General features: G+C 40.0%; 1 protein-coding gene across 1 annotated transcript in view; it reads right to left on the reverse strand.

Annotated features, from left to right (window-relative positions):
* The window catches only part of LOC145441047 (lysozyme g-like), a 47,980-nt gene extending 23,783 nt beyond the window's left edge, over positions 1 to 24,197 (reverse strand). Inside the window, exons 1-3 of the mRNA XM_080318829.1 lie at positions 23,537 to 24,197; positions 20,020 to 20,160; positions 19,334 to 19,483 (exon numbers count right to left, since the gene is read on the reverse strand). Coding sequence (XP_080174955.1) covers positions 19,334 to 19,483; positions 20,020 to 20,160; positions 23,537 to 23,588 — 343 coding nt within the window. The 5' untranslated portion in view covers positions 23,589 to 24,197. The remainder of the gene's footprint in view (positions 1 to 19,333; positions 19,484 to 20,019; positions 20,161 to 23,536) is intronic.
* Positions 24,198 to 26,475: the final 2,278 nt, after the last annotated feature.

Here is a 26,475-nt window from a genome sequence, read left to right on the forward strand (position 1 = left end):
AGCAGATACACAGTACCTCAAGCTAAATGATAATTGCCAAATCCTTATCAGGCCATGTAAAATCGCTTACCCATCCTCCATTTTCCGCTATCCACTTTCGCCTTCTACTACCAATGTAATTCCCGACTGACTGTATGATACCTTCTATATTATCACCGTGATGCTCATCCTCGTTTTTGTGAGCAAGAATGCTACCGAGCACGAACACAGATACGATCCGACCCCAATTCTCTTGGGTATCTTTAAAAATTTCGTCAGCTATCATCAGGAACATCCGCTCTTCCGCAGAATATTCTTCATATTTTTCGTTGACTTCAACAATACTGTATCGGAGACGTTTAGAGATTGCGTTTACGACAGTTCGATGTCGCTCGAACATTTCATCACTAACTCGCCGTAAGGTTGCCTCCGCTTTCGTATTTGCTTTAACGCTAGGCCCGTCTAGTTCGTACATGATAAAATTCCTGGCCAAGGAATATGCCCCGGATATAATTTCATCCCTTTCTTCAGTGAGCGATGGTGATACTCGTAATAATTCCATGGTTTGAAGATAACAGCGAGTCAGAGCTCATTCAGAGATCTAAGCTACTTTGAAAATTAGGATCCAAGGATTTGCTAATTCATTATTATGAGAGAATGATGATGGGGTTGAAATTACGAATTAGAACATATTCCCTGGTCACCGCAAAGAAAATATTGCCTGTTTCACAATGCATACCACATTAATGATATTTTTATGTTTCTCGGACCTTGCATGATAATGTTTTGGATTAATTACTATTCAAGGGACATTCATTAAGAGATTTGCGTTATTTTGAAATTAGTATCAAAGTATTTGTTAATTTATTTTTATGAAAAAACTGATGCGGTTGAAATTACGAATTGGAAACCAATTGCGTGCTACCACAAATACAATATTTCCAGTTTCATAATACATACACCATTGATGATATTTTTATATTTCTTCAACCTTATCTATTTATCATAATGTTTCGGACTGATTACTATTCCGGGGAAATGGCTATCAAATTTCGTATCGGTGATATAACTATATTACTGTAATTTCAGTGCTCGCTAATTAAATTTTACTACTCGACTCGAATCATTATAACAAATTAGTCGATTCGGATTTCAGCACTCGAATTAGTGCACTAGGCGCATCGAAGAAATTTCGACTCCTTTACTATCCAATTCTAAATGGTCACTATGGGCAATGTCAGAGCAAATTTTATGTATAGCAATGTGAATATTATGAATATTATTCATTTTTTAGGGATATTTAATCTCGTCATTCGGAATGGATCAGATAACGTGTTGCGATTTAGGTTTTAGGCGAAACTGGGGCCGTAATACTTATTTTCTAATCACCTTACAATCGCTACTTCTCGTACTTGAGTAGGAGTTTACTATGTCATGGTAGTTAAATGTTGAAAAGCACTTTTCAAAGACCTTGATAAAAGTTAGCAGTTTATTCTAAATTGTACTGTCGTGACCCGGGCCGTGGCGCCGACCCCGGAAGTGGCCGACCATTCCGAATCGGTTCGCGGGGCGGAGCGTGATACTTGTATGAATTACAAGCTACATAATACAACTAGTTAACATAGAAATTAGGAGTGCTATCTTACCAATCGGTATGGAACAACATCAAATATGCTATAGTTGAGCGACTTGAAATGATACGACAAAATTAGTATTCATTTTACAAAAAACGTCGTGTGAAGGTAAAGTACTTGTACATTTCGGAGTACTCAAGTATAGGTTTTGTCAGTTATTATATGCTCAGTATATTATATGTCAAGAATTGTGGAGCATTTTTGAACTCTCTGCATGATCATTAGGGCTTCTATTTTTTTTTTTTTTGTTGCAGGGCAACTTTGTTGTAGCCGAAAGCGGTATTATCTAGCAACAAGGTTTAAATGACTCGCCTCCGGTGTTTATTGATGATTTAATTACCCGTGTTCTCGTCATGCAAAAATTATGCATGTATTAGTATGAAGCTCTGATGCGGCAAAGTGTGTGAGACTGGCTGTAAAATTGCGCGAAGCAGCGACTCTAATTTCCCGGCTTATAAAGGTGAAATTCACATAAAATCATGCGTAGTTGATCGCGCGAAATGTACGTATAATTTTAATATATAACAATAAAACCGCGAGTGTAAAATTGCTGTTCAATGGCTTTACCACGTTCTTACCAAGTACCTTAATAAGGATAGACAGCCCCAAGCAATAATTGTTAGGTCATCATCACTAGCTTCCACCTCTTTGCTCTTTTCAGCTGCAATCGTAACTTCGATCAATTCTGCAATGAAGTAAATAGTAGTTTAAGGTAATGTTTGTATAACCTTTACGAGTGTCATTGTCACACTCGAAAAAGATATTACCGTCTTTAAATCATCAGTTGCACTGCGAGTTGAACATAAGTCGTACGGATGGCGCTAAAAATAACTGTGTATCGTTTTGTACGCACACATACTGCGGTGTTGCGATATAGTCCTGACACGATTGTTCAAGTTCTGAAAGCTGGAAAAGATACTCTCATATTATTTGATTGCGATTTCGATCCCGCAGAATCTCAAGTTATTCGTGGTCAATGGAATGGTACCTCTATCATAGATGTAGAGGGAAAAGAGATCTTCCGATTTGTTGGTATCGTTAATATTCAACGCAAATCGGGCTTCATAATTGTGCGGGGGATCCCATTGTTGAATTTCAATTGATCGGCGTGTCGCTGTACATGATGCACTATATCGAAAGCATTATTGCTGCTTGAATATTGTTGAATGGTTGTCTATAATGTTAGCTGCATACAAGAATCTCGGAGATCTAAGCTCAAGATTTACGTACTCATGCTTGATTTGTTTCCATAGCGTCGACCTTGGGAATCGCTTGTATGCGTCCAAAGAAAATAAGTCGTGAAATGTGGAAACTGTAGAAACCATTAGGAATCGCGTACCTACCGCGAAAAGTTTGTTTAATTTTAACGCTGAGAATTGTGCGCCTACGGCTAGTCCGTTGGCGTTTAGCGCTGATTAAATTATCCTTATACTCGACATGCAAAGTAAATTTGCAGGTATTGGAATGAATTCGGTTGTAGTGTGCGTTCATATTAGGTCATGAAATGCGGAGACCTCGGCAATCGAAACCGCGATCTGTCTGCGCTCAAAATCGCATTTTATATGAATTAATTAATTAGTGATGATGTGTAGAATTTTGATATATCATCATAGAACCCCGCGTCTAGTTCAACGTTGATGAGTATTATCTGTGAATATCTGGCAAATATAGTATTCTATTGACATCATAGTTTTCGAAATTTATGTGTAATCTGAATGTTATTTATATCCAAAAAAGTAAGTTATTATATTAATATTTTCAAGTCGCAGCGCTTAAAATCGCATTTTATATTAATTATTAGTGATGATACATTTCAAGTTATTCAATACATATTGCTAAATATACATGGAAAACCGGTATTGAAATTCACAAAACAATGAAATTTGCTCATAAATACACACGATGTGGCAGTGGCAGGTGACGCGGCAATGGGCATCCTGTAGGCGTGACAATGGGCGTCATATAGGCGTGGAAATTAAGGCGACGTGGCCTTGTGGGATTGGCGGGGCACAAAGCCAGCTAAGTCTACTACTGATATCACCGGGTAGAGTTGTGAAAACTGGGTCTCACATGACATTAACTCGAAACTGAAAAGTCCGCACACAATGACTTGGACTCGGACTGGAGTCAAAACACTATGACTCGGACTCGACAGTCTACTCAGTGACTTGGACTCGGACTTGACTCGGTGGTGAATTGAAAATGACTCGAATTGACTCGAGTCAAAACTAAAAAAGTGAGATTGACTTGTGACCCGGAACCTTATGACTTGGATACAACCCTGATGTTCATTTCCAAAATAATTTCGGGTTCTTTTCAAGCTCGCCCCTTCTCCTATTAGGCAGTTTGGGGTGCCCCGGTTACGGTCCTGCACAGAATGAATGAATCGAAGACGAATGCTCGCGCAAACTGCGCTGTTTAGCGATGAGTCAGCTCGTACCTGTTCAGTACTTGTCGCTCGCATGTCGTCAAATGGCACGTCTTGAACTTTACGTCAAATCGAACATGTTTTCAGCCCTAGTGTTACCTCAAGAAGTTCTGAATCAGTTTAAAATTTAATGTTTTATATATTTGATCAATGGACAAGCCTTTTACAGTGCATCTTGAATTTAAGGTATAAAATTGTAATTTACCTGGCGGACCGGCAGGAATGTCGTCGCGGACCGGCACCGGTCCGCGGACCGGCGGTTGAGAACCACTGCAGTCTACGCGGAATCTCCAAGGATTGCAACTTCACATGCTCAAGAGAAGGCTGTGATCAGAGCTACGTTGATGAGCTAATGCGCGATCTCATCATTAAAGAAACGCCGCACGCGAATGTGAGACGGCACTGTCTAACACAAACCAATCCATGCATCCCTTGACGACGTTCTCAAAGTAGCCGCAACATACGTGAGAACGCTGGAAACTGATAGGGTTATCCAGGGCGAGAGTAACGGTAAAGATACTTTCATCGTCAATAAAATGACGGGAAGTTATCAGAAGGGGAAAAAACCTTCCCAAATACATCCAGGGCAGCTTCCCGGAAAGACTGGAATCCTGCAGCCGCTGTTTCATCGATCACCAGAGAAAAGACTGTCAATATCGACATGCAGTATGTCAGAAATGTGGTCGTAAAGGTCATATCATACCTGTGTGCATGTCTACCAAACCTAGTGTTACGCAACAGGTCACATCCGTCAATTTCTGCTAAGTGCCACTCCTCTCCTTCGACATCGATCAACTATATCGACGCGTAGGAAACCAGCTCTAGGTCAACTCCAGCATCAACGGCATTCCGTTGCCGACACAGTGGGACACTGGTGCACCCTCCGCCATGGTGGGATTGACTGGGTACAAAACTTTGGGCTCTCCGAAACTCTCAGCATACCATTGCTCTTTCGTAGCGTACGGCGACAAGTCTTTGAAAGTGAAAGGTATTTGCACTGTAACCGTGCAGGTGGGTTCCGAAGTTCGAGTTGGCTTAAAATTGGTAGTTCTCGACGAACACCGTGGGCAAAACATTTTTGTTCTCGACTGGAGCGATGCTTTCTCCATGACCGCTAAGGGAACGTCTGCTTTGGATGCAATTTCCTCGCATATGGTCAAATTGCAATCATGTAATACTATTCACATTTGTGATTCAAACGACAAATTGGTGGCTTTTCAGTCCAAATTTCCCTCCGTTTTCTCTAATGTATTAGGACGATGCACCAAGACAAAGGTGACAATTCACATGAAACCTAATGCCAAGCCCGTATTCAACAAGCCACGTCCTTTGCCGTTTGCATGGCAAATCGCTGTTCAAACCGAATTGAATACATTAGTCAAAGTATCCTCGAACCAATCAATTACAGTGATTGGGCAGCACCAATTGTTGCCGTCACTAAGTCTAATGGATCAGTACGCATTTGTGGTGACTTCAAAGCTTTGAATCAACAAATTCAGATAGATCAACATCTGTGCCCTCCTTGGATGAAATCCTTCACAAGTTATAGGGTGGTTGTATCTTCACGAAAATTGATCTTGCCGATGCTTATTTTCAGCTAGAATTAGATGATGATGCGAAGAATTTGTGTGTCATCAACACGCAATTCGGTCTATTCCGTTATCGACGCATGTGTTTCGGAGTCGCAGCTAGTCCCGCAAATTTTCAACGTTGTATTGATGCCATGATCGCCGGCTTACCCGGTGTTGCTAGTTTTATCGATGACATAATCGTTACTGGCATTGATGACGCGATCATTTTCGCAACTTATCGCTACTCTTTGAGCGCTTCACCGAATAAGGTTTCACCGTCAACTTCGCTAAATGTGAATTTTTCAAAAGTAGTATCGAGTATCTTGGTCACATAATTGACAAGGACGGCAAACGCCCGTCTAACAAATCCGTTGAAGCAATCAAACAGTTGCCTAAACCTCAGGATGTTCGCCAGCTACAGGCATTTCTGGGCAAAGTCAATTATTATCGCGCGTTTATTCCTAATTTTACGAATAAAGCCGCTCCGTTATACCGTCTTTTTCAAAAAGACGCGGAATTCATTTGGAATACGGACTGTGACGCAGCTTTTCGCATTCTCAAAAACGACGTAATCGACGCTACGCAGTTTGCTCATTATGATATAAACAAGCAGCTCATTTTGTCAACGGATGCTTCTCAATTCGGAATCGGCGCTGTCCTCTCAATCGAGCACAATGGTGAAGAGAGAACGATCACGCACGCATCGAAAACGCTTTCCGATTCACAAAAATACTACTCTCAAATAGAAAAGGAAGCTCTGTCAATCATTTACGGAGTCACAAAATTTCGTCAATTCTTGTATGGTAGAAAATTTACGCTCGTGACGGACCACAAACCGCTTTTAGCTATTTTCTCGCCGGACAAGAAAATTCCCGTGATTACAGCGCAACGCTTACAGCGATGGGCACTAACGCTCATGGCTTATCAATATGACATTCGCTATAAACCGACCAATCAGCACGGAGACGCCGATGGTTTATCTCGCCTACCAAAGGGTCCAGACCCTGAGTTTGACGAACTGGAAATTCGTGAAAACGCGGAGATCGTTCACGCTATTAATATGGCATTTGATGGCTTACCGTTAACTCGCAATGAAATTCGCGACGCGACGCTGAAAGACAAAACCATGGAACTAGTGAAATTATCCGTCACTTATGGTCATTGGAATCCAAAGACGCACATTGGTGATTTTTCTTGGTTTTCGACTTGCAAAAATTCGCTCTCTCTGTACGAAGACATAGTCATGCTTAATATTGATGGTTTTCCGCGCGTAGTAATTCCGCAGTCACTTCGCTCGCGAGCCTTATCATTGTTGCACGAAGGACATTGGGGTATCGCGAAAATGAAGCAGATGGCTCGACGTTACATCGCATAGCCTTCCATTATTCGAGACATTGAAAATCTCGTGAAGAGTTGCGACGCTTGCCGTAAAGTAATGAAAGCGCCTGATCGTCAGTATAGCGAATGGCCCAAAACGTCTGAAAGCTTTGAACGGATTCACTTGGACTTCGCAGGTCCAATAAAAAATAAAATGTTTCTTGTCATCGTCGATGCGCATTCGAAATATCCTTTCGTTAAAGTAATGAATGTCGCATCTACCACAACCTTGTGTGTAGTCAACGCTTGGAGGGAAGTCTTCTCTATTGAAGGCTTGCCCGTAACAATTGTCACGGATGGTGGACCACAATTCACATCGAATGCATTCGATACGTTTTGTTCTAATTTGGCAATCAGCCATATCGTATCACCGTCTTTTCACCCTGCCTCGAACGGGGAAGCGGAGCGTTTCGTCCAGACTTTAAAAGCTGGATTGATAAAAAATTGCGACGGGGGAAAAGATATTAACTTCGCACTCCAAACACTTCTCGCTACGTACCGATGTGCACCGCACCCGGGCATAGACTGGAAAACGCCTGCTGAGATTTTACATGGTCGGCAGCCGTACAATTTGTTGAGTTTGTGCTCGCCCTTCGACAAATCGAAACCCGTTACGCCTAGACAATCAGTCACTCATTTCGGGATTGGTTCCTCGGTTTACGCTCTCAGTTACCGACGCGGACCAAAGTGGGTTGCTAGCGTGGTGACGGAAATACGGGGACGTGTTGTGTACATTATAAAAACAGATCATTGGTATTGGAGGAAGCACAAAAACCAACTCCAACCACGCTTGATTTCCACTGGTCATGATACAGCCACACAGGAAGTTGCTCAGCCGCAACAGTCACAAGCTGAGCAACCATTGGTCAGACATAGGGCACAACGTCCTGCAGCTAGTCCTGCTCGAACGTCGGGCAGACGTCATCCGCTTAGAATTAGGACCCAAACTGATTTCTATCGGCCAACGTAAATTACCTTGTACTTTAAACTTACAGGGGAGGACTGTTATGTTCGTGCATTTTACGTTGGTATCGTTTGCCTCTTATTTGTCTAGAATTAGTAATTACCGCCATTCATTATTTGCTCGTGTGTCGTGCTTTGTATTTATACCCTGTGTTCTGTTGTCTACTGGTCTTTCGTTTACCTGCACTCTGGATCGTGTCGCCTGTCTTAAAGTTATTCTGCTGCAGTCCTTTTCAACCTTCTTGAGCTCCGTTCGCACTTTTTTTGTAAAATAAATTTCCTTCGCACAAACTAATCGAAAATTGTTATACAAAAAGAAGATGAAGATAGGCCTACTTAACAACATTTTGTTCAGATGTGCAACAAATTGGCTACTATGTAGCTTCAGCTATCAAGTGTCTCATTAAAAAGACAACTTTTTTCGCTCGGTTTGCTTTTAATTATTTCACTAAAACCCTTCTCGGCCAAACAATGTTGTTAGGATTTTGTACAAAAACGTCTACTAGTGCTTGGATGGCCAGGTCTTGAAATCTGTTCTGCACTCCTATCCAAAATACAGCGTATTTTTCGCGAGTGATAAATGCTTGCTGGCAGAAATCGTATTTGAGAGCTCACACAAAGGTCCCGTGAGGCTCCAGTTTGTCGAAAGGATGAAAAATCCACATGTTTGTGTTGGGGCTTTTGATTTATTTCTTTGAAACGTAAGGTGCAAAACGATCAAAGAGAGTAGGCACATAAAGCTCGCTACCTGATGATACGTTGCTCCAACTTCTGTCTCGCAAGTTTATGAGAAGAGCAAATAACTCACGATACTGTGTGTTCTACTCTTTAGCTCAATCTAGCTTGAGAATTCATGACAGTTTAATAACGGTCAAGCAGATTTTAGACTACCACGAAAATCTGAGTTTTTGTGGCATCTCGCGACCTGAGCCTCACCCATGAAAAGGAATATATTTTTAATATTACAGATGTATGCTACGATTTTACGGGCATGTATGACATACAGAACGCGCACACCGCAATTCTATCCAACACAGCTCTACAAAACATGTCTGACGCACGCGATTTCCAATTGGGGCGAATTAAATTCCTCTGCGTATCGCAGTTGTACTACTGTCTACTCAGATTGCAAGAACGGGATTATTCCGTGCCTACAACGGAGCACATCCAATCCATCTCGAAAGGTTTGACCATCCAGCATCGGTAATTTTTAGACCGAAGTTTTGTCGCCGCTTATGTTTTTGGCACTGCATTTTATCAGCGGTTTGTTCGCCAAAACTTTACGTCTTCATGTGCCCCGACGCAGAAGGGATTGGTATCGAAATGAATGAGTCTCATAGGCCTGAACTCGCTCGTTGCACACCTCTACGGCCTACACTCGTTCTTCCCAACAGTCTTCGACCATGTTTTCCAGAAAAAACAGTCGGACAAATCTTATCATGAATTCTCATGATGAAGCCATATTTAATGCGTGTCTCGCTTATTGGCTAGAGCAGTGGTTCTCAACCTTTTAGGCTTCGCGGACCCCTTTGGACCGTCACGGACCCTGGCGGACCCTCTCCAGTTTTAGTTCAAATTTGTCTCAATTATGGTGCAACCGTCAGTAGTTATATAGATCGCTCGCGAACGGCCATTGTGGCTTATGGGCCCGCTCGACCGGTGCCGCGAAAACTCGTGTTCAACCGGTGACCCTTTTGACCCCCCCTTCCGCTCGACCGGTGCCTGGGTTGGTATAGGCATCTCTCGACCGGTAACCCTTTTCGGTATATGAATCGCTCAACCGGTGCTAGTATAGCCATCTCTCGACCGGTAACCCTTTTCGGTATATGAATCGCTCAACCGGTGTCGCGGTGGTAATTCATACTTTCGGGTATATGCATCTCTCGACCGGTGTTGAATATGTATCAAGTAAATAGCCATGTGAATGAATCTTTGTTAATGTGTATATCGTGAAAACTCGCGGTCGTGTGTTGACACATCGTACTTTTAGCCAACAATAACCACACAAACGGAAACGCGGTTTGTTGTGAGGATTAAGCAGTGCGTGCGACCTATATTTCGAATAACCTGCGCACTGAATTGTTTCTCGTCCAGTCGCTACTATCGATTATTACACTAGACCGGTCAGTGTGAAATAGTTTGATCGTAAACTATGATATTTGATGTCGTAGTTTAGTCGTGTCAAATGACCGATCGTGTTCTCTTTCCTCGCTATTGGTTGCTACCTGAAAAATACTACAGAATAGTCTGCTGTTCACAACCACAACTTCATCGCGATAGCACAATTTTCACACCTCGATCGGTAGAACAACACCGCGCTAACCCAGTTGTCGAATCACATAGGTCATACATTTTACGCGAAATGAAATATTGTATTGTGGTATACAAATATGCAAACTATTCTTTCAATTCAACAAGTCTAGTTAACGGATCGATTTTCAATCTGCCGACACAGTTTTTAACACGAGTGAGTTGATATTTCTTCCCGGGTACGAGCGAGGCTTTGTTCCATTGATCCAAAACCACCTCGCCAGTATCATCCTTCAATGTAAAACTGTATAATTTCAACTCCTTTCCGGCGCCAGAATTGACCATCTTCTCCTCTCGAGAAACACAACTAGCGGCGATCGAGACGTATTCATCTTTATTTCCGTATACCGATTCACAGGTCAATAATGGGTATTCTTCAGTCGTATGTCTCGATTTTCCATGTAGAGTTACTGACGAAGCCCGACCAAGTAATACAGCGGGTTTTCCAGTAAATTTATCAATTTGGACCCAACCGGATTTGACCATGAGTTTTTTTCGTTTGGAGAATGCTTTCTCAATGACCCCGAACAATTCACGATTGAAACACGTGAAAGATATCTCTTCGTTATTGCCGTCGATGAATATACCTTTTGAGATATTGGCTAACGCCACCTCTTTTGGGTGATGAGACGAATTTGACGCCGACGTGAAAATTTGAAGTTGCTCCGACTTGCATACTGTTGACGCTGTTCGATTCCATATCGTTTGGTAAAGTGAGAGTCATCAGCAAATCCTTCGAAATTTATAGAATTAGGTGTGTGGTATTGAGTGAGTTAACAGTCTTTGTATAATCCTGATGACCCGTGGTCAACTTGAAATGAAACTTACTACACAGCTCAAGTTGATTCGTGTCTGAATGTGTTAATTCGGTACAATTCTAATTAATTTGAGAAATCTTTTCGTTATCTTTTGATTCGACCGTAACCTGAATATTACTGACGCCGACTTTCAGCCACATTGAATTATTCGCACATTCCGCGCCGCTGTTTTCACACCTATAGAATCAATACCAACTATAACTCTACAAGAATCAAGAATCACAAGTACGTGCATTATACAGTTATTGTCTTTATCAACTTGAAATCAAACCCTTAACAAAAACACGCATCTTATTACTTGTCAACTCTATCATGAAAATCCTCGAACCCGTATTATTAAGAATGTTATAGAACGGCGTCGGAATCCACTCGCGAGATGTACTAAAGGTAAATCCAAATAATCCAGAATGAAATATTTGGACTTTGACATTGTGCGAATTGAAATAGGTTTGACAAACATGACTACCAACTTTCACCCAGTCACATTTCAAGATTATACTTTGAAACAATCCTTGAAACTGACAACTCTATTCACGACTGAGTTTTCCGTTTATCAAATAGAGTTTCAGTTAATACTATCGCGATATTTTAATGTGTTACTACACACAATAGAATCAATCAATGAAATAACACCTGTTGTAAATATTTCTAACTTGACAACCACTTGTGCATACCGCGATCGACTTGTGACGCGATGAGTTAAATCGGAATATTTCAATCTATTTGTCGAAACCTTGAACAAACTATCGGGTTATTTTTGTTGCAATCGAGTGAACGGAAATAGTATTACGTCTCGACATCTCGCCATCTTACCATATTCAAAGAGTCAACCACGAAAACATTGTCAAGTAAATCCGTTACCCGACCAACTCAAGCAGTTAGCCAAGCATACACGAGTCCATACAAACACTAAAACCTAAAATCCATAACAAGTTCGGATGTATTCGTATCCCTACGAATCTTTTTTAATCAACTTGAAAAGTCGTTACTATTCTGTAAGATAGAGGGATTACTACGCGGTATATTCTGCAAGACAAACTAATTACTACTCGGTCTATTTTGTGAGACAAAAGTAATTACTCTTTGGTACAGGGGACTTGAGCTTAACATAATATGTTTGAGTATACGAGATTTGAAAGTCTGATCGACGTAGTTGCGACTTCATTTCTTACAATCGAACGCTGGTGTTACATTGAAAGTTATCATGCTGTAAACATAAGGATTGACACATCGATTTAACATATGTAATAGTTGATCATGACTTGATTATTAAATTATTCGCGTTAATTAGACCCGGCGTTGTGTTGAAAGTTATGACAGCAAATTGTTGTTTCATCTTTAGTCTTGGTTAGTGGGGACAATTACATTTGTAAAATATTTTCTGATATCCGCGATACGCAGGGTGATATGTACCAAGGTGGAATAATTTTCCATTCAAGAATATTTCAGACACGCATAGTTTTACAGCTTAATATGTTAATAACATTGGTACTGAAAACTTTGTTGCTGTCATAACTTTCAACACAACGCCGGGTCTAATTAACGCGAATAATTTAATAATCAAGTCATGATCAACTATTACATATGTTAAATCGATGTGTCAATCCTTATGTTTACAGCATGATAACTTTCAATGTAACACCAGCGTTCGATTGTAAGAAATGAAGTCGCAACTACGTCGATCAGACTTTCAAATCTCGTATACTCAAACATATTATGTTAAGCTCAAGTCCCCTGTACCAAAGAGTAATTACTTTTGTCTCACAAAATAGACCGAGTAGTAATTAGTTTGTCTTGCAGAATATACCGCGTAGTAATCCCTCTATCTTACAGAATAGTAACGACTTTTCAAGTTGATTAAAAAAGATGCGTAGGGATACGAATACATCCGAACTTGTTATGGATTTTAGGTTTTAGTGTTTGTATGGACTCGTGTATGCTTGGCTAACTGCTTGAGTTGGTCGGGTAACGGATTTACTTGACAATGTTTTCGTGGTTGACTCTTTGAATATGGTAAGATGGCGAGATGTCGAGACGTAATACTATTTCCGTTCACTCGATTGCAACAAAAATAACCCGATAGTTTGTTCAAGGTTTCGACAAATAGATTGAAATATTCCGATTTAACTCATCGCGTCACAAGTCGATCGCGGTATGCACAAGTGGTTGTCAAGTTAGAAATATTTACAACAGGTGTTATTTCATTGATTGATTCTATTGTGTGTAGTAACACATTAAAATATCGCGATAGTATTTACTGAAACTCTATTTGATAAACGGAAAACTCAGTCGTGAATAGAGTTGTCAGTTTCAAGGATTGTTTCAAAGTATAATCTTGAAATGTGACTGGGTGAAAGTTGGTAGTCATGTTTGTCAAACCTATTTCAATTCGCACAATGTCAAAGTCCAAATATTTCATTCTGGATTATTTGGATTTACCTTTAGTACATCTCGCGAGTGGATTCCGACGCCGTTCTATAACATTCTTAATAATACGGGTTCGAGGATTTTCATGATAGAGTTGACAAGTAATAAGATGCGTGTTTTTGTTAAGGGTTTGATTTCAAGTTGATAAAGACAATAACTGTATAATGCACGTACTTGTGATTCTTGATTCTTGTAGAGTTATAGTTGGTATTGATTCTATAGGTGTGAAAACAGCGGCGCGGAATGTGCGAATAATTCAATGTGGCTGAAAGTCGGCGTCAGTAATATTCAGGTTACGGTCGAATCAAAAGATCACGAAAAGATTTCTCAAATTAATTAGAATTGTACCGAATTAACACATTCAGACACGAATCAACTTGAGCTGTGTAGTAAGTTTCATTTCAAGTTGACCACGGGTCATCAGGATTATACAAAGACTGTTAACTCACTCAATACCACACACCTAATTCTATAAATTTCGAAGGATTTGCTGATGACTCTCACTTTACCAAACGATATGGAATCGAACAGCGTCAACAGTATGCAAGTCGGAGCAACTTCAAATTTTCACGTCGGCGTCAAATTCGTCTCATCACCCAAAAGAGGTGGCGTTAGCCAATATCTCAAAAGGTATATTCATCGACGGCAATAACGAAGAGATATCTTTCACGTGTTTCAATCGTGAATTGTTCGGGGTCATTGAGAAAGCATTCTCCAAACGAAAAAAACTCATGGTCAAATCCGGTTGGGTCCAAATTGATAAATTTACTGGAAAACCCGCTGTATTACTTGGTCGGGCTTCGTCAGTAACTCTACATGGAAAATCGAGACATACGACTGAAGAATACCCATTATTGACCTGTGAATCGGTATACGGAAATAAAGATGAATACGTCTCGATCGCCGCTAGTTGTGTTTCTCGAGAGGAGAAGATGGTCAATTCAGGCGCCGGAAAGGAGTTGAAATTATACAGTTTTACATTGAAGGATGATACTGGCGAGGTGGTTTTGGATCAATGGAACAAAGCCTCGCTCGTACCCGGGAAGAAATATCAACTCACTCGTGTTAAAAACTGTGTCGGCAGATTGAAAATCGATCCGTTAACTAGACTTGTTGAATTGAAAGAATAGTTTGCATATTTGTATACCACAATACAATATTTCATTTCGCGTAAAATGTATGACCTATGTGATTCGACAACTGGGTTAGCGCGGTGTTGTTCTACCGATCGAGGTGTGAAAATTGTGCTATCGCGATGAAGTTGTGGTTGTGAACAGCAGACTATTCTGTAGTATTTTTCAGGTAGCAACCAATAGCGAGGAAAGAGAACACGATCGGTCATTTGACACGACTAAACTACGACATCAAATATCATAGTTTACGATCAAACTATTTCACACTGACCGGTCTAGAGTAATAATCGATAGTAGCGACTGGACGAGAAACAATTCAGTGCGCAGGTTATTCGAAATATAGGTCGCACGCACTGCTTAATCCTCACAACAAACCGCGTTTCCGTTTGTGTGGTTATTGTTGGCTAAAAGTACGATGTGTCAACACACGACCGCGAGTTTTCACGATATACACATTAACAAAGATTCATTCACATGGCTATTTACTTGATACATATTCAACACCGGTCGAGAGATGCATATACCCGAAAGTATGAATTACCACCGCGACACCGGTTGAGCGATTCATATACCGAAAAGGGTTACCGGTCGAGAGATGGCTATACTAGCACCGGTTGAGCGATTCATATACCGAAAAGGGTTACCGGTCGAGAGATGCCTATACCAACCCAGGCACCGGTCGAGCGGAAGGGGGGGTCAAAAGGGTCACCGGTTGGGGGGGTCAAAAGGGTCACCGGTTGAACACGAGTTTTCGCGGCACCGGTCGAGCGGGCCCATAAGCCACAATGGCCGTTCGCGAGCGAACTATATAACTACTACCGTCATCTGTCTCGTGCAAATATGGACTGTATAGGCTTGTAATAAACAGCAACAAAATGACCTTTCTTGAAAGTAACACCATGCTATTTATGTAGAAATTGGAGGGAGGTTTGTCTTGAAGTGCGTGGTCGTGTCTTGAAAATCCGCATCTTCGATTTGATATGAACGAGTGCCGAAAATCCATTTCCACACATATAGATGGAGGCTAATGTAATATTATTGTATGTAAACATGGAATGGCAATGACCGATTTTGCGGCTTCATTCCGCTTCGTTGAGGCTGGATCCAGAATTGTTTTGCGTAAGCGACTTTAGGTTTTCTGGCAATCCAAAAGTTATCTTCCATAGCACAGAATTTACGGAATCTGGTCTTGATCGAAAGCTACTGTTAACATTCGATAGTAATATTAACGCGTAACGCTTCCGACAGCACTTTTGGTGTGCTCGCAACATTTATGGCACCTAAATGAAGAAACATATTTTTAATGAACATATCACATTCATTTTTATCTAGCATCTCATCCGGAAGTTATTCTGAAATAGTGGTTATTTACACAGGATGAAATGAATTTCGTGGCGACGTTTCAATCCCTTCATTGGGACAAAATAGGGAAATAAATATTTATTTGAGACGACTATTCACTAATTTGATGCGACTGACAACTTCAAATCAAAAAGGTTGATTGACTTTACTATCTCCATGTTTATATTTTTTCCACAAACCCCCAAAAAACGTCTCTAAACGGCAATATGTTTGTATCAGTAGGTTATTGGCAATTATGCAATCAGAATGAATTTGCACAGTATAGGGATGGTGTGAACGTGAGGTTCACATTCGCGTTCTGTGTGTGAACCTCAGTAATTTAGAGGTTCACGTTCACAAACGAACCTTGGTAGGTTCTGCACTGTGAACCTTTTTCATTTATTACAATTTTCACTTCATTATAACACCTTTGGTGGAAATTTGTTGCATTTCAACTGCGGGCCACTCTATGCATAGCGCTGGCAGCATAAAAAATCAACATTAAACGAGCATGCACCTTGACAATCTCAAAGATTTACTTGATTTGTTACAAAAGTTTGCTCGAAATACCCACCTTTCCGTTTGGGAATAATGATGACACTTAGTCTTGAGCTTGACCCGCAATCATTATTGTACAACATCAAGAGCGACATACACTACATATACGTAGTCAGTTAATGATGCTTATTCATCCAATCAATGGAATTGATATAATGATGTAAAAGAAATCAAGCAGGCGTACGGTGTCAATCTTGATTTCATATGTTTATTGTGTCATAAAAACCAAATTCGTGCGATTGGGGTGTTGGCTTGTTGCTGTATAACTTATTGTTAATGGGTTAATATCGGTATCAAGTATTGATACTCTTGCAAGTCGTGATCGAAATGGTTGACGAAGCAACGGAAGATATTGATTTTATGGGATTATTATGTTATTTGATTGCCCCAGTTGATATAAATTTGGCAACGTTTAAAACGCCAATATGTACTTCAGCATTGTGGCATTAAGGGGCCTGAGTCGTCGCTAGGTATCGTGTGCTACTGTACATTAATATAGGCTTTCAATTCACTGAAATGTAGGGTTGGAATTAACAATATGACGTCACGTGACGTCATGAGGTTCACGTTCGCGTTCACACAGAACCTTTCAAAAAGGTTCGCGTTCACACGAACCTGAACCTTTCAGAGGTTCACACCATCCCTACACAGTAGTATATATTACATGTCAGACGATTATTCGGATGATGTGATTGATGAGGTTTTATCAGTTGTTGAGCGAAACTGCCTCACGTTTTCCCTGATTTAAAAAATAACATATTAGGTTTTCAATCACATTGCAAATTTAGAGGTCTCGTTGACCCCCTGAAATTGCTCGCGGGCCCCCGGTTGAGAACCACTGGGCTAGAGTACCCAACACAGTGATTTTGGATATGTAAAAACAATCGCAGGATTTTTCGCAATAAATTCATTAAATATTACATACATATTAACAAATAGCTCTGGCACCGTGTCGACCTAAAATTATACCCTTTGCGTTCCATACTTTGATAACCCTTGAAGGGGTAAAAATTTGCGTTACGGTAACTTGCAAATGTGAGTCTGTAATGATGGTATTTACTACTATCCTCGTGCCTCGCGCAAATCGAACAGTAATTACGAAAATATGATGATTGTTTAGCGAAAGAAAGCAGAAAGTCAATTTGACGTCATTTTTTCAGCCTGTCGCAGGCTCAGACGGGCTGATATACTGTATGTCTGCCACTAAAGAGATTGCAGAAATCTCTATACTGCCACTACACCAGCTTCCAAACCACGCTTTTGGTTACGTAATAATTAGACTGCATGAATACACTACGACTTGTGAGAGCTACGTACGATTAGTGGTGCGTCGTATCAAGTTTTTACAATTGCGTCGCAACTACAAAAGTTACAGTGATCCTAAATTTCCTATTAGGTTTATTTGAAATATTCCACGTCAGAAAAGTTCACAATTAATCACGATTTTCATTCGCACTTGATCCGGATTTTCATTGGCACTATTCGCACCACCTTCGTCATTCGCACTGTAATTTTTTTCATTCGCACAAGTGCGAACCGTCACACAGGTTGAAAAGCACTGTTCTGCTGTATAATATACTGATTTCATATTGCAACCTCGTCGTATGAGTTATTGTTCAAACAAGATCAGGAACGTAACCGCCTTCGGAATCTACCGAAGTGACTGTATAAAACAGTGATATGTATCTTAGCTCCAGTCAATTGTCGATTTTGCCTCTTCAGTTTTCCCTTATATTGCCTTTAGCACCAACAAATAGGCCTATACCAATTGCATGCAAGTACAATTTGTCAACATAATGAAGCACTACCGATGTTTATTCAGCGCTCGAGTAGGGTTCATATACTAAAATGAATATCAATTCAAGTGTCACTGCCGTTCTATATTTCTAGTTCAACATTTCTTTGATATTTTGTATAGGTATACTTGTGATTTTCCATATAGGCATTTGGCTCAAGCGTGGTCAAGTAAAACTTCTCTAGTTGCAATATTTACTCGAGAGACTCATAATTTTGGAGATTTTCAAGAAAAAACATTTAATTGCACTGACTGTATTTTGTCAAATATATAGTATTGCGATACATTTGCATTATATCACCAGTGAAAACGACGTGGCAGTTTTGCATCACGACCTGATAACGCAGCTCATCATCATTCTCGCCATCTGATCCGCGTAAGCGGTGTTTTAAAGAGCCTAGAAGTGGGCCGTGCTACCTGTCGGCAGTAACGTAACGTAGTGAGACGGGAAATATAAAGAGCTTAAAAAACAGAAATTAAACAACGCCACAAATCGATTGTGTCATAATCGAATAAACGGTTGCCACATGATCAAACGCAAAATTCTAAAGGGCGCACGGGGGCCTGTCGCCCCTGGCAGCAGCATTGGCCCGCTATCACTCATGCTGAATATGATCGCAACGCGATCAAATTAAACAATATTCTATGATTTTGATTTAACTAGGGATGGTGCGAACCCCTGAAAGGTTCTGGTTTGCGCGAACGCGAACTTTTTGAAAGGTATATGTGAATGAGAACATGAACACGAACCTAATACGTCATATTGCTAATTCCAATCCTAAATCTCAGTAAAGCAATATATCAATGTACTTTTACACGATACCTAGCGATGTCTCAGGCCACATTACGCCATAGTGCTTAAGTACATGCTGACTGTACGATCATCATCAATTTTAAAATACGAGATAGATCAATTCTTATGTTATTATGAATCTTGCCTGCAGACGTTAGAGTAGAACAAACAATATGCCATCATATTTATAACATTATGAATCTTGCCTGCAGATTTTTTAGTACAGCATTGCCTTCCCGCTGGACCACCGCAATGCCCCGACAGGTAGCTTTCAGTACAGTAGTTAGAGTTATCCATGCACGTTCCGCCCTTGCTTTTACATTTGCTGTCGCCATACGATGCTTCCTTCTTAGTGCCTATGAATCATTATTCTTAATGATAATAAATGTGAAAATTAGACAATGTGGCGCTTATTATTTTATCGGTCCGGTGAGCTACGGCAAAAATTTCGTGTCACAAGTCATTTAATTATAAATGACTTAAAATATCGCATTGCTGGTTAGACGAACTCAACGAGAGGTGTTACGCGGTCTCAAACTCAAATGTGCTCGAGGGCAAATTTCCTAGCTGATTATGACGCCACGTGCCGTATCATCAATGATAGGCTTATTCAATGTATTTCCTAGTAGGCCCTATTTGGCGGGACCTTGTAGACTGGCATTCCGCATACATCGTGAAAATGTGAATATTGTGCATATGTGTACAATGCATATATTCTTATGTTCCTCCAAATACGCAGTCGCAAAATTGGTATTGCAATGAAAAGAAGTGCCTCAAGTTCAGAAGCACTCCCGTCGTTATAAGCTTGATTACTTACACCTAGAATAAATGCAGCTAACAATCAGTACTTTTCTGATAGCTCAGATTTCTATTCATAGACCTGCTTCCTTACACGCATCATAGCACGGTTTGCAACATCGTCTGTTTTTGTCCCCAGAACAAAGGCCCGTTTGGTAACCAGCGATGCATTTGTGGTGTCTCCAGTCCAAACAGCTACCGCCAATCTTTTTGCAACCTGCATCCGCCGATGAAGCTAAAACAAAGAAATGCGTCTTTCAGTCAGGGTCTGCAAAGGTTACTAAATAGCATGAAATACTCGAAAAGACGGAGGTAACATCCTGAAATAATTCACAAGGAAAAGGACACATTGATTATTACACTGGTCAACAAAATGAAGAAAAAAAATTGGCAGAACATCTGAGAGCCGTTTCTGAGGTTTTCGAGGTTGGTGATTACGAATATCACATTAGTTTTGCCAGATTGGCTCTTGTTCAGTAGATATTTATACCCCTATAAAAGCCCAAAATTACTGTATTAACCCTTGAATATTTCACTTGATAGGCGAAAAATCATAATTTTTCTAATTTTATACTGCACATAAATAGATAATTGACTATGAAGAACCCTCGTGTCGTTCTCAGTCATTCTATCAATATTAACATAACCTGGTGCGAAATATTTGTTTGTCAAGAAAGCAGTTTGTCAAGCCTAAAAATTGTACTTTTGCACAACGGAAATACATAATATCCTGTATCAATTGGTCATTCTACCAAGATTAAAGAGGAGTATAAAGCTATAAAATTTGTCCTTGAAAAGCTTAACTCATATGTGTCTCATTTCTTTTGACTTGTAAATGGATAACTTTCCGCTGCGTCAGCAAAGGGACCAACAACCAATAGTATCCCTATCAATAGAGAAGCTTAAATCTGGTATATTTGATAGATTTCAGATTCGAATACGGATGAAAGATTCCAATTTCATATTAGGAAGGAGTTTACTGCATGGAATTTATCCTAAGATGTAGTAAATGAAACTTTTCAGATGATCACAAAGCACCCAACTACAAACAGTTGAAAATTCGTATCTGCATATGGAAAACTTAGGACAAACATAAGCGTAAAAGTTCAGTCATCTTCATATATTTCCTGATGATAATTAGCAGAGGTCGTCAAAGTAGCAAGAAAGCTACTTAAATAGAAGTAGAAGTAGCGACGAAAAAATATACTCAAGTACGAGTAGAAATATTTCTTCCATAATCTACCTAAAGCTACTTGAAGTAGAAGTAGAATTAACTGACTTTAAATCTACTCAAGTAAGTAAGTAGTTGTGAAAAAGATCGTAATTCGTTCGCATGGATTGTCAAAAGGTGCAAATTGAGCTATGCGAAAGGTGCCAAGTCTGATTCATATTGATGCATATCCGGAGGTATTCAATTTTCGACAGCATAAGCATACTGATATGGAAATACGATACTACTCCTCTGTTTAATCGAACAGCACGTTTCAGAAAATATCCTGGTATGGCGCACTCCCCCATATTATAATCCCGTAGTTTAGACGAAGAGCAATACGGAGAAGTTGTATAGGATACGGTTTAAACACTTTGCGCCATTAGTAAACGTGAATAAAAAATATGGTGGATCGTAAAAATGCCATATTGTGTAGCTTTATTTCCGGAAATTAAAGGCATTGCTACACATGCTTTTATACTTAACATGTATTAAAAGAATTATTATTAATTAGAACTCAAAGTATATGATACTGGGAATTGAAAGTGTTTTATAAATACCACGTTTAAAAGCGGAAAATGTATTTCATGTATTTAGTCCAGAAAGTTTCAAAGGTGGTATGCTAAAACAGCTCTAAAACTAAAAATAAATCAGAGTCTACTTTTCAAGATTAGGACACGCCATGGACTGCTATATTACGATATGATAAGTGAATGCTAGATTGCGAAACATCAGTTTCAAACGTTATGATGAGTCATATATACTGTGATGAAATATTTCATATGGGTGAAGGGCGACAATGCGGTGTGAACGGAGCCACGCCAACCCGCTACCTAAACTATATTCACCGATACTTTCGTGAAATCATACTGGTGCCACTGGGCGCGAAACGCGACGAAAATTCTGAGCTTTACTCAACTTTTATGAAAATTAAATATTTATATTCCTTGAAAATAGCCCCGAAATTCCTCAGACTATCTTGACTTGACAAACTGAAAATAGCGAAAAGTAAGTAAGTAGATCACAAAATAGTACGAAGTAGAAGTAGCGAAAATCAGATCTACTTGAGTAAGTACCTGACGTAGAGTAAAACTACTTGAGTACTTCGATAAAGTAGAAGTACTTCGTTACTGACCACCTCTGTTGATTAGCAAGGGGAGAGGTTCCACCATGACATCAAAACAACAAAAGAAAGATATTAGGGCAGATGAGATGGACATATTATGGCAGACCATTGCTGGAACCTTTCGTGAAACTGCACTAAATTGTTTACGGGCGAAAATCATACAAAAGCAATTGTACCTCAAAATAAATGAATATTAATGTATTCCAACTGATTATTTCAAATTTACAATAGGTGATTGACGTAAAACTGATTGAATTAACGCCTGGTTATTTAGTATCTAGGTAAATACTTATATACATGACTGAAGTTTATTTATGTATATGATATCCGTGAAAGTCTATAACCCTGATAAATCTAATACCCTTAAATATTGTGCTGTTGCTGTATTTTGATTTAAAAGGGTCTTCTGTGTGTAAAAATAACAAGTAGATTGAATTTCTAAACTTTATAGTACGACTGAGCCGATTTTCTATCTAGCCTTTACAGCGAAAATGGGAGATTTTGGTCAAAATAGCCCCATGGGTTATCTCCAAAGAAGAGCCGATTTGAAAAAAACCAAGGTCATATTCAGAATCAGTGCCCTTCATAACCCCCCAAACCACTCTTACTCTGTCTGCCTAAAAATATGTGTTGACCAATGTTATCGACTGATATATTAGCTACAAAAAATCCGACAAAATATCTTTAGCCATTATCAACATGATCCGGCAAACTATCATTTTTATTTTTAGAGATGCGCGACCATGACCAACGGCCAGTACAGGCTTCCATACAAGTTTTGAAAGTCCTCGATTGCTTTTCGGAAGGACTTGTCCGTATCCATCAAGAAATGACCTTACACCCTACATTTAGTTGTCCCACAGAATTAAATGTCTCAAAATGGCCTTTTTGATGCATGCGGGATCAAAGAAACCGTGAAGCATTTCCTCCTCCGCTGCCCTAAGTAAGTAAGTGTTACCGTGCCAGGATTAATCTAATTCAGACCACCGAGCGGAGTAAAGTAGGCCTACCACTAACGCCAGAGTCCCCACTCACTGATGCACATGCTATATGGTCATTGGCAAGTCATCGAATTCACGATTTGAAGTGGCAGGGATATATAAAGGTATGTAAACCATTGGAATAGTACAGGAATCACTATCGCCAGATATCGTCATGGGGCAAAAATTCGACTAGCTAAGCCCCATTACCCCCCCCCCCCCCCAGACACCTACCTATCTATATTTAGCAGCCATGACCAGATCTATCATTGCTGAACATCACTAGCATACTTACGAGAGAATGAATGAGAAAAGGCGGTGATGACAAGCAGCGTCGAGATCATCATTAAAATTTCTATTAGGCGTACTCCCAATCTAATTTCTTGTGTGTGATGAGAATTTACCAAAGTTCTACCTCTCAGGACTGGTGGTAATAATTACCCACTAAACAAATAATCTGCGGAAATACGTAGAAATACTGATCGTTGTATAGGGTTACCATACGTCCTCTTTTAAGAGGATTTGTCCTCTTTTTTGACTTTTTTGAAATGTGTCCTCAGAGGACGCCCAAATGTCCTCGTTTTTTTGAGATTGTGTCCTCTTTTTTGAGAGTTTTGGTTAAATACAGGGCAAAACTCGACTGAGATACAGTAAATCAGCATTGAAGTAACGCTCCGGTGGCTCTTTCGGGAGTTGAGCCTGAAAGTTGATTTATTTTTAGTCGACCGAAAAATTTACTATTCTTTCAGGATTTTCCTCCGGTATTGCAAGTCTGAAAATTTTGAAAAAGTGTCTTCTTTCCAGATTTCCAAAATATGGTAACCCTATCGTTGTAGAGTTGTATTATCGCACTTAGTACGGACTTCAAGGCTCGAAATTCGCCGAGTGGAAATGGGCTGTCTCGGGGCCTACGATAACTTAAGTTAACGTAGGCCTCGACTGTAGGCCCGACGTAGGCCCCGTATGCCCCGTAGGCCCCGTAGGCCCCGACGTAGGCCCCGGCTGTCTTAGTTCATTGTAGTATATCTTGCTTGTAGAAGTGTAGGATATCACGATATCGGAATATGTGACCATTGCCAAGCCAAAGAGACTGTATCACACTTTTTATTGAACTGTCCCTCATGCAATGCTCAGTATCAGTTTATTATTATTTTTATCATTTCAAAACACCACAAAAGTGCAATACAATGAAAAGATAGGAAGGTGTCGAAACGACTTGTTGCAGTCCTTAAAATCAGACACCCAACTGGGCCTATGCGATGTTAAGAAGAGGCATACACACCGAATGAAAAGTAAAGCAGAGAATATAAAAGGCAAGCGACAAAATGAGGTGGCATTTGGCATAAGGCGAGATCGACATGTTAGGTCGAGGTCAAGTAATCTTGAAGGCCAGAATGTCCACGTATCTCTCTCAGACAGCATTGACGCTGGAATATTTGCTGACGAGCCATGTCGCTCTGAAACTACTAGTAGTACAGAGCGTAGTACTACTAGTAGTACAGAGTAGTACTAGAGTAGGCTACATAAAATCCAATGGGAGTAGCATATAAACCAGGGGTCACCAACACGCGCCCCGCCAAGTCATATTTTACGACCCGCGAACTGATATGAGATTTCGGAAGAACGCTAAGTAAAGCATTTTGAAATGCTGAAATTGATTTCAGTTACAAAATATTGCTGTTGTTTCAAAATAAGCTATTCGCTTGTGCCCAACATCATTATTCCTCACTAGCTTAAACTGCTTCGGTGATGGCAACATCATTACATCGAGTGTGAATCAGCCGATATGAATGGATATATTGCCTTGACGGGCAATTGCCCAGACATTGCCAAGACCGAGACGCTCAGAAAACGCCTTAGTGCTTCCCTACGAGATCAAACTTTAGGAGGAGACAGTCTTTCAGCTAGAGTAACGTATATCGCTAGCCCTAATATCGATTCTATAGTCGGTGTCAGGTATCGTGGCCCACTCAGAGTTCAAAATATAATGATAATCATGATATTTCATGTCCCATTTGTAGCCTACTTCTTTAATATTACTTTAATAATACTCTTTAATATTACTTCTTCAATCTTACTTATTTTGCGGTAACTATATGCCAATCGCTCATGTTAGAGAGCATAGCGTTGTACTGAGGTAAAGTTTTTAAAACGTGGTCGCTCCTTGCTTAACTGTGTGCATGGCCTATTTTGTTTCGATATTACATTCTTGCGGCCCGCTGCCTCTACGAAAATTGATAAGTGGTCCGCGACCCGTTATGAGTTGGCAACTCATGATATAAACAGACAAAGTTATGATTATTTTTGACATGTAAAAATGAGTTTAAATTTTGTCAAAATTGAGGCGTTAGGTTAAAAAATTGTCAAAATTGTTTATAAAGTCAAAATTTTGACCCCTGCATTTCGTTTGTATAGTAGATTTGGCCTGTCGGTGAACTTATCATTTGATATTTTAGAGTTGTAGCCTACTTTATAGGCCAACCGTTGTAGGCGGCCCATTGTCTGCTCATTGCGAAACACAAGCATGTTGACATGGTGTTATGGTCAACGTACGGCAATATCCTAACTGAAGTAAGACTGCATGGGCTTTGCATGGTTCTGATATCAAGAAGCGCATGATGAAAAATAGTGATGTAGACAACATTGTCAGAATGAAGCAACACGCTGTGTCACCAGCAGTGTACGCACAACTTCAGTGCTGTCAGCCAACAACTGCGGCTGTTGAACGTTCTTTCTCCATTCTTGGCAAGCTACTTATTGAAGACAGACACTTTCTACCCGAGAATGTAAAAAAGTATCTTTCGTTGTACTACCCAAAATTTTAATTATTTATACCATAATACGTGATGTAACTACTGGAATTCTTTATAGGCCAGATGTCGTTAACATGAAGTTTTTCCATGTAAAAATTTGTCAGTTTTCAAGTCAAAAAGTTTTTTCAGGTCAAACTACTTCGTATTGACAGACAGTGCCAACCAGAAATGGAGATAAGTAGTACAATTTTTACATCATGTGCGAAAACACCTAATTTGCATACGTGGGGTCAAAATTTGGTCAAAATGAAGTTTTTTTAGGTCGTAAAATGAACAAATTTTGATTTTTTAGGTCAAATTCTGACGTTTTTAGGTCAAAAATCACCCTACTTATGAGTCAATAAAATGAGACTATCAACTCGGTCGTTTCAGAAGAGAAAACATCATCAACGAGTTCTCGTTGTTTGGTATTCACGATGTT

The sequence above is a fragment of the Botryllus schlosseri genome, chromosome 6 (genome assembly GCF_051294905.1).
Source record: "Botryllus schlosseri isolate E-star chromosome 6, Bs_hap1, whole genome shotgun sequence".
In the NCBI taxonomy this organism is placed as follows: Eukaryota; Metazoa; Chordata; class Ascidiacea; order Stolidobranchia; family Styelidae; genus Botryllus; species Botryllus schlosseri.